The 14323-nt window shown below is 39.9% G+C and overlaps 1 protein-coding gene across 2 annotated transcripts; it reads left to right on the top strand.

The window, feature by feature from the left end:
* The first annotated feature begins 3840 nt into the window (after positions 1-3840).
* On the top strand, positions 3841-10555 carry LOC307029333 (secretory carrier-associated membrane protein 5-like). 2 transcript variants are annotated; one of them, XM_079665200.1, is made up of 7 exons: positions 3841-4013; positions 4480-4540; positions 4624-4743; positions 6090-6246; positions 7324-7425; positions 8751-8868; positions 9417-10555. In XM_079665200.1, the coding sequence occupies exons 2-7, from the start codon at positions 4534-4536 to the stop codon at positions 9594-9596; spliced, it is 684 nt and encodes a 227-aa protein (XP_079521326.1). In that variant the 5' UTR covers positions 3841-4013; positions 4480-4533; the 3' UTR covers positions 9597-10555. The 2 variants fall into 2 exon arrangements, with proteins under 2 accessions (XP_079521326.1, XP_079521327.1); XM_079665201.1 differs by lacking the exon at positions 3841-4013 and adding an exon at positions 4085-4282.
* The last annotated feature ends 3768 nt before the right edge of the window (positions 10556-14323 follow it).

Raw genomic sequence — 14323 nt, 5'->3', positions numbered from 1 at the left:
ATCCCAAGTGCAGCTTTTTAAGGAAGTGGTATGACATGAAAGCAGTGAGAACTTGGCTAGAATAAGAAATAATAGAAGTAATATGTCACCTTTCCTCTTCCCCTCTGGTTTGTGTCTTTGTCTTTATGCCATGAGTGTGACATGCTTGACTCTGAGAGACTTGTATATTTGAATACTGAGTACATTAGCCTCTGTGGTGGTTGTCTTTCATCTTCCTCAAGGTCAGAGACACACAGCTCAATCTGACAGCAAAGTGTCTCCTCAAAATGCCAGGAAACACCACAGACTGACAGACAGATAGAACAGTGCCCCCTGCTGGAGGTGTTGAGGAATTACCACAGAATGTCCACGCACCAGCATACATCATTCATGTCAATGGCACAGGGAGCAACTTGTGACCTGAATGCTGATCAATCCCAAATGCACAATGGAATATATACATCATTGGGGAAATACAAAAAGTGTTTCTGTGTACACTTGTATTTTGAAGCTTTGCCAGAAAATTGTTAAAGCTTTTATGCCAATAAAGTTAATTTGAATTTGAGTTGAGGGGAATTGTATTTTAATGTAGATTTCTTTAATAATATAATATTTTCTTCAGATTTCCTTTATTCTGACAATTTAAAAGTGAAATAAACCTTTATGTAGATAACAATTTGTGGGTGCGATTTCTAGCTGGGAGAAATCAAGTACTGGGAAATGTTTGGTGAACAAACACTGTATGCTACGGTCCATGGTGCATGTTTGGATATGTAAATGAGGTTTGTGTATGATTGCCTTGCCACAATGTTATTCCACCTTCTTCCACTGGAGGGGTGCCCCCCACATGCTTGGTCTGCAGGAAAGGGTCTCCATAGAAACCAAGACAACGGTGGCACATGGGCTCAGAGTGCGAGTGGGCAAATGTTTTTTCTTAAGGAGGACAATGGCAGTAGGGCGCACTGGCGCTGGGCCGACAGTGAGAGCATCAAGCAGAGACATTTAGTGTCGAACAACGGACTCTTATTTCATCTCATTTTAAATGCATTTACACACCCAATAATTGAGATAAATATTTGTATTCAATACAAAACAAGTAGACCAATGTGTGTGTGTGTGTGTGTGTGTGAGTGTGTGTGTGTGTGTGTGTGTGTGTGTGTGTGTGTGTGTGTGTGTGTGTATGTGTGTGTGTGTGTGTGTGTGTGTGTGTGTGTGTGTGTGTGTGTGTGTGTGTGTGTGTGTGTGTGTGTGTGTGTGTGTGTGTGTTAACTCTAAATTAAACTGAAAAAATCTTTTTCGAAATGTTTGTTTTGTCAAATCTGGATAATAACCACATATCTTTAACAGATACATCTACTTTTAAACCAGTTTAAATATAAAATATGTTAAATATTTGTAGTGATGTAGCATTATTCTAGGCCCTAGGGTTTATTGCAAAGACCGTAAACAGAACATGAATGTTCACTTATCCAACGAAGTATAATGCCCCCCGAGTAAATAACATACTGTATCTGGCTGTAATGTTGAATAAACGTTGATGCTAACATGTCAGGCCCGTCCCCACACTTCATTTCCTGTTTTCTATTCTTTGTCTTCGTTATTTCTTCCTCTCATGCCTCTCATTCTCTCTCTGTCTCACCAGACACTTAATATCCTGCCTTCTGTCTACATCCCATACAGGATGGTGACTAAGCATGCAGCAAAGAGGACTCAGAAAAGATCCATTGTGTTGCATCAATAGCGGGTTGGGAAAGCTCATGGGGGAAATCTGATTTTCCCATTCTAATCTATGCAGATTGAAGCACTGTTGGTGAGCTGAAGAGGGAGGGAGACAGTGGGCTCTGTAAATACAGAGTAGGACCATTACTCTCTGAAAGAAGCAGCCCTTGTCCTAATTAGCTCAAAAAGTAGATCTGAAATTCAGCTGGAAATTGCAAGGCGTTGAGGAAAGGAGCTCGTCTCAATGGTCCTGATAATGGCGGCTTTGTTTGGTGTAGAGATGAGAGGCAGAATAAGAGAACGAGTGCAGGAAGACAAACAATGATGCAAGAAAGAGAGACCACTTATAGGCAACTCAGCTGTAGATTTCTGAATATGCCATGGTGGCCTGCATTGAATAAGCTGTCAAGAATAAGTTGTTAGCCTGTCTAGACTGAAACTCTGCCTAATAAATATTAATGGAGAGAGGAAAGAAAATATGAGAGGCTGGCTGAAGTGACAGTTTGAGGTAAGGGCCAGCTTCACTAGCTTGTCATATCCAGTGGCCTTGATTTGACGTGTGATAACGATTGATTTAAGAAAGACATTAAACTAACTCTTCACTTCCTGCAGACTCTGATCACATTATGATAAGGATCATACTTTGCACATACTTCTAAATCAGGTGTATGTGAATTGAAGAGTGACAGCCCTGATTAGACGATCTGTATACAAACATTGAGCCTATAATTAAAAGCCGTACATTTAATAAAGAGCAATACTTTTTTATAAAAACTTAATGTGATTGGCAGGATCAAATCGGGCTTTGCAAACCTGCAACAGGTACATACTGACAAAAATCACACGTTATAAAAATGCATTCCTTCATTTATGAGTAATTCCATCATTCAAGGAGTAATCTCCAGTATTAGTCAATGCCTGAATGCCTCCCCTGCTCACTTGTGTGTGGTAAGTAAAAATCAATGACTAATCATCTTGCTACAATTTTCCCAACACGGTCGGAGAACATAAACACTAATTATTTTTATTTTCCATAATAAATATATAATACTACTTCTATTACTACTACTTTTACTACTCATAATAATACTAATAATTATCCTTATTTATAATATTATATTCATGCAACAGGTCAGTTTAGTTTTACCGGCACAGCACAACTAGTTCATAGTAATCAAAACAATGTATTGCTTACTTACTTGATAGACCAAAAATGTAGTATTTCGGTCAGCACACACTCAAGTAATATATTCAGGTTAGGTTCGGTGGCTTGGGTATTTAAAATGATGACGTCCCTGTACCATGTTGGTATAACTTTTCAAAGTGTTTTACGTCTAGTCTATTCTTTGATTAAATTGATCAGATGATATTTGATGTGATGTTTGACACCAAACTCCAGATTAACTTTAAATGCAAAGTATTTATTTTGTATGAATATTTGTATTGCATTTATCAGTTTCTTGAATGAAAATGTATTTTAAACAACCTTAATGCCATGTGACTTAATGACTAAAAACTAATGCAGCATTGTAAAACTAGAAACGTAAATGTCTTCCATATTGTATGACCTAATATCTCCAAATCAATGCATAATGTTGTATGACTACAGTGGATTAATAGGAAACTTGTTTTGTCCTACTTGGTGTGTCCAACTCTTCCAGTGTAGTAAAAACAATGGTGTATTGATTTGGAGAGTCACAAGTTATGGAAGCATAGGTGTTTTAAAACCCAATAACTGCTATTTTTTTATTGGAATATCTTTCTAGGATTGAGCAAATTAGCAAAGATGTATTTATAATAGTATTGGTTTAGTGTCAATGAAATGGTCTTTTTTTTTGACGGTCCCAAAGTGAGACCCGGTCGTTAAGAGCGACGTTAGGTTACGGTTCGGTGTGAAACTGAGTAAACAAATGAATGAGGAATATCCAACCTTAAACTAACTTCACCGAGGTGCAATGGGGATGGTAGTTTGCACTTTATCTCCACATTGTTTACTACCAACCGTGGGACGGGTTCAGCACCATGGACAGAGAGCGAAACAGTGATTGGGTAAACAAACAACATACAGGATTAGAGTAATCCGCCTATTGGTCTGAATCAAAGTGACAACCAATTCACGCACGGTGATTGGTCGAGAGTCAGCACACAGAATGTTTATTGCTCCGTTCATACTGTGCAGAAGAAAGTATTATTTTATTGTTATAGTTTGCTTGCAGATATCGTCCGACTGGCAGTAGAGCTCTATTCACCACGCAGCTGAAGCTTTTATCAGAGACTGCGCACTTTGAGGAGAGAAACTCTGCTCTCTCGAGGAGGTAAGCAGATTACGTTTTCCGTGGAATCCGTAATTCCTTCCTATGGTGGCCAGCTCTCTGTCAAAATATACAACGCACATATACAGCGAATACTGTCGCTTCATTTCAACCAGAGGAGTGTCGTTTACGCGTTATAGCAACACGCGTGTGTGTCCCGTGGTGCGTGTGCGTGTGTGTGTCTGTTTAAGTGAAACCGGAAGAATTCTGTTGTTAAAATCGTATCACCACTAAGGAGACGTTTCTGGAGGGCTCACACATTAAATTCCCCGGTCTGTATGGCGACATTTAGCTAACAGCACCCTCTGTCTTTTTCCATATAACATTAGTGTATATATTTCTAGTAAAAGTTAAATGGTCCAACACCTATGAAATACATATGAAATAATTTTTCTACGGGGCATACAAGGTCTGCAGATATAAACAGAAATAAGTCAATCCTAATCTCCAGTTTCTCTCTATTTAACAGGCTTTGACAGGACTGAAGAAAGAGTGACTCTAAACAACTCCACCCGTTATCTACATGGCAGGTCAGTTATTATACACATTGATCTACTGGGAAACAATTGAGCGAATACTTTATGTCTAACTATTGTGCAATTATTTGTGACAGAGCCCAACTTCCCCCCACTGCCGGGGTTTATTCCACTCAAGCCATGCTTCTACCAGGACTTTGATGAGATCCCCGAGCAGCACCGCAGCCTGTGCAAGAAAATGTACCACCTGTGGATGTGTGAGTGGCTTAAAGCGATGTCTTAGTGTTTAAATACCTGTGTGGGATTTACTGATACATTACCCAGTCAACAGAAGCATATATTTGAACTATAATGCATTAAAACAACTTTTTTCTTCAGAGGCTACCTGACTCTCCAATATAAAAAGCCAGTTGTATCCACTAGGTGCAATAAACTGTCCTTTCCTCTGTGGTTAACTCATGATAAGAACTTTATAACAGAAGGGCAATGGTTTACAAGGGTCCCTTTGGTCCAAATATCTTTTTTTTTATTGCCGAAGGCTCTGTTATCCTGACTGGTTTATTTGCTAATGAGTCATGGCGCTGACCAGATGGCCTTGGTTTGAGCAGAGCAGTTAACATTGAAATTGTGTTAAACAATTTTTGCCAGAAGCACTTTCATCAAAGTTTATTACACCATAAACAAGCCGTACAATGATGTTTGTGATATTGCTCTGGTCGGGAAGCTCCCTGTTGGTCCATGAAGGCAGAGTGCAGCGAGACTAAAATAATTTAAAGCTGCTGCAACTTTTACACCGGTGCAATGTCGCTGGCGGAAAGGCAATATAAAGTAGAGTAACATGAAGGTAATGAAAACAAAATAAACCTGGGGTGTCCATGAAGGTTGCAAATGATTCTAGGCAAACAGAGACAAGTGTGTTTCAATATATCTGTATGATCCATCTCATTTAGACTTTACTCTGTTCATTCTACAGGTGACATCTTTTTGGTAAACGATAAATATAAGCAGGTATTCAAACTCTCCCAATCTGCTTTTGGATTTGCTTTTACTCTCTTTCTATCTGTGGCACATTCTCTGTAAGCATGGCCTGTCATATTTGAGTGTTGTTTCCTTTCTTCATTCTGAGCATTTTCTTTCTTGTGTCTAAATGATTTGAAGCCAACCATATGTTTTCTGTTATAAATTTGAGAAACTGAACTGAGCTCCTAAATAGCTGTCACGTTGCAGCTGTGTTTGGCCTCATCACTCTCTTGTTAAGCACCCTCTTTTCTCCATAGACCAACATTTGAAGCCGATTGGCCTTATTTGCTAGTTTAGATAAGAAAGATGGGACCAAAGCACATAGCTCCAATTAGATTTAAGTGCAACTTAAGCACTGGAGTACTGTAGTCTCATAACATTACTGAGAATTAATAGAAAAAAGGCGCCTGCAAAAAGGCTATTCAGGGAACACGAGCCATTTTGTGGCAAGCCTCGCAATTACATATTTCACAGTTAATGCAAGCTGCCTTCATACCCTCACATCAAACTCTTTCCTGCATGCCTGTGTACTCAATAGATGTGTTTGTGTTGCACCTAATACACATTCTGTTTGGTCTCACAGTGAACAGTCTTACTCTTGCGGTGAATCTCATTGGCTGCTTCGCATGGATGTTTGGTGGAGGTGGCGTGACCAACTTTGGGCTGGCTATCATCTGGCTCATCATGTTCACCCCCTGCTCCTATGTCTGCTGGTTCAGGGCCATCTACAAGGCCTTCAAGTAAGTCAAAAAGGAAGTACTGATATTAAGAAATATAGTTTAGTCCATGCCCCAGCTGTATGGCGTTATACAGGTGTGTTTTGTGTGGCTGTTATTTAGGGGCACAGTTGTTTGAATAACAAAGCAACACACAGTAATTAATAAATACAAACCAGAGTAATGTTGGCATAAAATACAATTCGGCTTTTGTGTGTTTTCATTTATCATTGACAATATAATATAGACCAAGTGACATTTTGTAGATGGTAGATTTGTCCTGCTTAGCATTTCTATGAATATTGCTGTAGCCCTTTAATATGGCGTTTGGGTTTTCCTCCTACTTCACTTTTTTGGTTGCTTAAAACATTAAATATGCTAGATCAAAGCACTAATACCGATATTTCCATCTTTGCCATGTAAGAAAAAGATTTTTCCTGATAAAACAAATGTTTCTCTGAATTTTTGCAAAGTCATTGTGGCTGCATAATGTATGATCATCTTGTGCAATGGTCCATTATGGATGGAAGCTTTAAGATAATTCTCTGAAAGTGTTGAGTGGTAGCAGAAATAAATGATCCCATCATTCTCTAAAGACAGAAGTGCCCCCGGAACATCTTCTCTCTCCGTGCACTGAAGGGCAGCGTGACACAACTGTACCTTCTGAGCCAGGGACAGACAATGCTCTGTCTAGTGACGTTAATGAAGTCCTGATACAAAACGTGGGTCTTACCTTGCACTTTGGTGAAGATTAAACCAGACTGTGAGAATGCCAAGGCAGGGCAAGGAGACCACAGTCTAGCTAAAGTCTTTCCATGGCTGTGTCATCACTAAAGAAATGTAGATGTGGGAGAATACCATGATTATAGAGTAGAATAGATAAATCATGACTTCCTGTGGAAACACCTTAACACGATCAGCGCATACAAAAGATAACCTGTGGCTCCATAATGGAGGAGGAGGCCTTTGTGGTGCTGAGTGGCATTTATCACACTGTGGGCTTGGATGTCATCAAACTATCACACAAGATAAGATGTAGCAGTGATACATTTTAGTATACTTGTGCAAATATTTCTTGATCATTCTGGGTTTCTTTCTTAGGACTGACAGCTCCTTCAACTACATGCAGTTCTTTTTTGTTTTCATGGCCCAAGTGGCCATCAGCATCATCCAAAGTATCGGCATCCCTGGATGGGGAGTATGGTAAGAGACATTATAAGAATATTTGTGAGAATGTATTTTGTTTAACCCTCCTGTTGTCTTCGGGTCAAATCTGACCGATTTACTACTTTCATCAATATTAACTTTTTTGTTTTACATTCGATTGCATTAAGGCTTTATGATATCCTTCACAGTAGACATTTGAACATATACAATTGCTGATCAACACTTTCATAGAATATTGGATGATTTAGTCAACTTTGTAACACCCATGGTGTTCCCGGTCACTCTCACACGCACGCACGCACGCACACACACACGCACACGCACACGCACACGCACACGCACACACACACACACACACACACACACACACACACACACACACACACACACACACACACACGCTCTTATGTGCCCATCCCCCCACATGGACCACACCTGGCACACGCAATACATGTTCAGTGTCTGTTCTTTGTATATTTACTGCAGTTTTTCATGTATACCAGTAGTCTGATACAATATTTTCTTAAATGAAATGTGGTGATGATGAATGGTTTTTGTGTTAATGTAATAGCAGTTAAAACAGGACCGGTTAAATTTGACCGCGACCACCAAAGTAAGGGAGGGGGGGGGGACGGGGGGGACGGGGACGAAGACAATAGGAGGGTTACATGACTACCATTATCAATCTTTCTTTCAAATTATTTATTTTTACGTTGAGTCTCGCTTTTTTGAATTAACATGTAGCAAGTAAAATCAAATATATTCTCAAATAAGTCATTACAATGAATAAAACAACTGCTGCAACTCAAGTACCAGAGCTGTGATTCATTCACTGTTATTCATTAATGAACAAAAGGAATGAGAGGTTGTTTTAATATCATTAGAAAATCTACTTTTGAAGGACACATTCTGAGCTTAAGCAGTTAGTCTCGTCTTTCTTTTAAAGACTTTGTTCGCCGCTTCCATTAAGATGACACTGATGGAACATCAGAGATGGCCCTCATATAACTTTAACGAGATTCCTGTTATCAGATTTTGAGAGGCCGTTAAAGGGATCATCAAAATGTCACCTCACTCATGATGATCAGAAATTAATATTATGACAGCCTCCATAAAGTTTATAAATGTCACCATGTGCAGCTAGGTATTCTCTCGTATGAGCTATAACACTTTAAAACTTTATATGGCAGTAGTTAAAGTCCACACAAATTAGTGGGATTTAACATCCAGATGTTCAGCGGTGGTGTCATGATGAGAGACACCAGACAAACCAATAACATATAATCATGCCTTATTGTATTCATAACGAAAATGTGTCTTTTTAATGAAATTCTGTTAATGGTCATCTCTCTCGTTTTCAGCGGTTGGTTGGCTACCATCTCCTTCTTCTCCTATAATATTCTGATTGCTCTGGTCATGTTGGTCCCCACCATCATGTTCACTACAGTCGCCTCACTGTCCTTCATTGCCCTCACCAGGGTAAGGATTCAAATTGTGCATTCCTGCAAAGCGAAATGTAGACCGGCAATTTATAGGAGGGAACATTTGCTGTCCTTTTCTGCCAAGTCATTATATATAAATTGACCAGAAGTTACCAATATTGTTAGAACATATTTGTAAATGATGTTGTCATAATGATTTTTTGTCTTGTGTAACCATTAGCCAATCACCAACCAAGGTAACCCCCCCCCCCCCCTTATCACCTGAATCTCCTCCTAGAGCACCATTGTGTTATTTTTAACCAACTATCTCTCAGAGGGGCGTGGGGAGGGGCTCCTTATTTTCATCTAAAGTAACAGACACAGAATCAGCACTTTTGAAACAGGGCTGAAACAGAGGGGATTATGGGTAATGCTGCAATGATCTGTTTGGTGTTTGGAGCCAAACACTTCAGAGACATGTTTTGATATATCTGAGACCTATAATATTTGGCTGAGAAACAGTATCATATAGGGGACCTTTAAAATAACTAAAAACACTAACCTCCTTCCTTGATATTAACTTGTGAAACCCTAACCCGCATTCAGATCCATAACTTCTACCGTGGCAGTGGGGGCAGCATGTCCAAAGCTCAGGAGGAGTGGACCACGGGGGCCTGGAAGAACCCCCACGTCCAGGCAGCGGCGCAGCAGGCGGTGGTGGGGGCCGCTACCGGAGGCATGCAGGAGCAGCACCCGAGCCCACAGTACAACACCAACCAGGTGTAGAGCTGTGAAGAAAATACGTGACAGTTATGCCAACATTTAAACATCAGGGTTAGGAAGATGTTGTCATTCCCCACGATAGTTTTGGTTATTAAGTGGAAAACAATTGCATATTTTGACATCCAGTTTTACAAAAAGAATAAATCACGGATGATTTCAAGCAATTTCATCATTTTGCAAAACAAATCTCTCTGAGTGAAGCTGTTTTGTACCTTCCCGTGTTTAAGGGCACACTGATTGGTTTTTTTCTGTTGTGAGGTTCAAATGAAAGTAGTTTTGAATGTTTGTTACTTTAGAGGCTCCATGAGAGCTGTGTGCTGATGTTCTCTTTGTGTTGTTTTAGCCATTTTGACAAAAGAAAGCAAAATGATATTTTTTGATGTACAATAAGATCTTTATTTAGTATTTATTTAGTTATAGTACACTATGTGAGAGATAAAGATTATATGTTTTCAAGTGACTTGTTTTTTAATTCAAGGGCTTACCAAAGATCCAATGTAGCATTGCTGATTGACATAATGCTAATTTATGTGACCTCAGCATTGTTTCATCATATTTCTATAGAATGAATGTTTGCACTGTTTGTTGTGTTAAAAATAACTGTATCTGTATCAAAGTCAGACAGTATTGTTGCAAGACTTCCCCTTGATTTAAATATAAACAGAACATGTCCTTTTACCTTTGAGTTGACTCTCTGATGTACTTCCTGTTGGACATTGGTGGACACTGAAAACATCAGATATGTATCACAGCAAAACAACATCAGTGTTAATGGTTCTATGCAAATTCAGCAAAAAACCAGTGAACTATCTGACCAATGGGCTGTTTCAGCTCAAGCTTGAACTGAATGTACTTTTTAAAACTGTTATTTCTTTCCTGCATTTTGGCTGTTTGACCACTGAGAGGCGCTGATGGTTTTGGTATGAAATAAAAACATGTACAGATTACCTTCATTCATCCTTCACGGATCGTAGTCTGCATTTATAGCGGTCCCTTCTATTTCCTTTTTTCTTTAACGCTGTCTCCTTTTTCTAACTCTCTCCTCTGCCCTCACACCACATTTGTTTTTTTAAATCAAGGAAATAACACCTACTCATACCAACAGACATCATGAACTGTGTTAATGTGTGCTCTGTTTTAGTAGTATTCTGCTTCAAATTGACACAGCTATGCGTATGTTTTTTGTTTTTTTTAAAGTGGCTGTCTTTTTGAAAAGGGGCTGAAACACTTGCTCAATGGCACCTCAAGGACAGTCTAAAATGAATGGCAGATAATCGCACACTCACTCCTAACACCAGTCACATTTAATTTATGATACCATAGTAAGGTGATGTCTTTTAAAAGATAACAACATGAAGTAACAATTGCTTTTATCTTCTGTTTAGGGGAGGGTGATTTGACAAGCTAACATCAGGTTAAGTTAATGGATATCCCAAAATGTGTTGTTCAATCATTTTGCCAAAATCCTTCCACCCATATTCTCCCGCTTATCCGTGGTCGGGTCGCGGGGGTAGCAGTTCCAGGAGAGAGCGCCAAACGTTCCTTTCCCTGGCCACATCAACCAGCTCTGACTGGGGGATCCCAAGGCGCTCCCAGGCCAGCGAAGAGATATAATCCCTCCACATTTTGAGTTTTTTTTTATCATCTATTCTGCTCTAAATAGATAGATTGTGTTCTTCATTCTTGCCGAGTTTGAGGATCTTATTGTTTTGAACACCTTGCCTAAAATCTAGAGACAATCTGCTAGGTTTAACGTCCACACCCTGAAAATGGTTCACTGCATTAGTATTATTGTCTGCTGCAGTTGCTTTGCATAGAGCCTCTTTGTTTGTTGTTTCATTTTGTTTGCCCCATTTAATCAAGACATTGCACTCCATCATTAAAATGTGTTTTTAAATAGTTTCCAATACATTACACACAATGCAAATGAATCTGCAGCCCATTTAAACACTGTTAAAATGGGAGATGATAAAAAAAAGGAGGCTCATTCTTTGCCTTCAGGTGGTAGTATTGGTTCTCTATGATCTTCTAATAGTCTCCCTTAGTGGCCACCGGGGGCACTACAGTATATGACCTTTGTTTTTGTGCCCTAATGAAATCTGTACTTGTGCATAAGAGACCTGAGATAGGGTGAGTGATACATGACTGATGGAAAAAGTGTTTTGTAACACAGACACCAGGGCAAACCCAATTTCTACCTTGACATCCTGTGAGCAGATGACCATTATATAATAGATTTGAAATACACCTTAAAAGGATTTATCTGTGGATGTCCTCTGCTCTACTGTCTGCTGCTTCCTGAGTGATAGAGTTACTTTGAAGAGAGGAGGATGGAATTATACAGCGATACAGATACCCAGAGGACCCAGCAGCAGCCACCAACAAACACTGTAATTGCCACACACATGGAAATCTCTTGTGACAAGTGGTGACAGTAAAGACTTTGCGCCTTCAGGTAAACAGGACAGGCTGTCAGCTACAGAATAAAGTCATTGATTCATAACAAATCAAGAACGCACAGATGCTTTTCCTTTTGAAATTCAATTCTGTTCACTTGTCAAACATGGATGGAAAAACATCCAACTGCATCTGTCTTATAATCTCATTCTGGCTGGAAGAAGAAAATGCATATCTAGCCGGATTTAATCTTCCCGTACAAGCCAAGATTGTTTCCTGTGAGGAGAGGGGGGGGGGGGGGGGGTCAAATAAAACCTCCAAAAGGCCTCAACCCACTCTGACTTGTGTACCAACGGCTCGTGTTTTACAACATTTATTGGGTTTCTTGCGTTGGTGTTTCTATGTCTGATCGTTTTAGACAAACACACATTTACATAAGCACAAACATATTCATTTAAACCAGCTGTAAACACAACGCCACATGTTATCTCCCTTTAAGTTGCCGAACTAAACAAATAACTGCTTATTTATACATGCAGTAGATACGGAGGGACATTAGCATTCATTTGGTTTTGTGTTGATGACCACCTGAGGAATAATCAATATTTACCACAAACAAACCAACAGACCGTCCATTTGGCTCTTTTTTTGTACAAACTAACTGCTGAGGGGAAATGATGGTTCTCAAACTTCTTAATTCTCCACTATTTGCAACTAGTAGCTAACTTTGTCCGTCTGCTGTTTGGTTCTCAGTATTTAGCCTACGGTGCTTTTTCACATTTTCAAATCACTACCTACAGTAAATTAAATGGCCAAAAAAACTAAACGATAATCTGACACGTGTTTCCCTTTCTGACGAACGGACAAATGCTCCCATTGGCTAATGAACAGGCACTTATTCTATTTCATTTAAATGGACCCTATTGGATGGACCCCTAAAATCCCAAAGTTCATGCCAGGGAGAGTTTTCTTCCACACCCCACCCCCCTGCCTGAAACACCTCCATTGGACTCCTTTGTTAACATCAATAACATGGTGACATAACTATGTAACACTTGCGATTCAATTGGGTAGCGCTCCAACACATTGTAGGTGATAGGTTAAGGGGCGGGACATCTCTAAGCAGTAGAGCAATCACCAACAGAGCCGGCCAGCTAACCAATCAGAGCAAACTGGGCTCGGGTTTTCAGACAGGGGGTGAAAAGAGGGGCTGCAGCACAGGCAGTGTGAGATAAATAAAGAGATTTTTGAACATTAAAGCATGGAGACATGTCACTATAGAGAAACAAAATACACAAACCTGAAAATGAGCATAATTAAGGACATTGTGTTTTGGTCACATAAGAAAATGTCAATGGCACAACCAGAGGGCAAAAGGCAACTAACTACTTGTGGGAATTAAGAAAGTAAATTAAAACTGACTCCACCTAATGTTATATTTGCACCAAGAAGAATGCTCTGATTCACAACTCTATCTCTTTATCAGTCAGACCAAGAGGACAGAACAGAGAGGAAGGAGGAGGTGAGGTTCACATAAACGGCACAGTGTGACCTGAGGTTGACAGAGCACAGAGGGTATTTTTGTTACATTTCTCAGGAGGGATGGAGAAAGAGTGCCCTTTCATGCTGACACACACACACACACACACACACACACACACACACACACACACACACACACACACACACACACACACACACACACACACACACACACACACACACACACACACACACACACACACACACACACACACACACACACACACACACACACACACACACACACACACACACACACACACACACACACACACACACACACACACACACACCACACCATCTGGACAAAGGTGTACAGATGTGGAGTCATGCGCTCACACAGGCGTGCATTTATGCTTGTGTGACACACAGATGTGCACTTGGAGGTGGGGTCCAACCACCCAACATGTATCCTATTAAACAGGAATCACTCGGACTTACTGTGAGTGAATGTAACAGAGTTAAGACAACAAGACATGTTGGAAATACAACTTACTCATTGGCCTTTTTGCCATTCAATACATTTACCTTTTATGGTCTGGGGGAGACAAAGTTGACAAAGACTAATGATGAGCACATGACAGGAATCTGAAACAAATGTTTGGATTGAGTTTCTCAGATGACCTAAAGGAACAAACAGCAGTCGATGTCTGGGAGAGAGTCATTTACCTCTGCCTCTGTGCATCTGCAGCCTGAGGTTTTTGCAAATCAGGCAGTTAATGATCGTGCTGGCTTGAAATAGGACAAAAACTAAATGGGAGAAAAAATAATGATCTTGATAACTGTTGCAA

The sequence above is a fragment of the Notothenia rossii genome (genome assembly GCF_949606895.1).
Source record: "Notothenia rossii genome assembly, chromosome: 2".
Lineage (NCBI taxonomy): Eukaryota > Metazoa > Chordata > Actinopteri > Perciformes > Nototheniidae > Notothenia > Notothenia rossii.
Note: the sequence above shows the minus strand (reverse complement) of the source record. Positions and strands in the feature narration are given on the sequence as shown.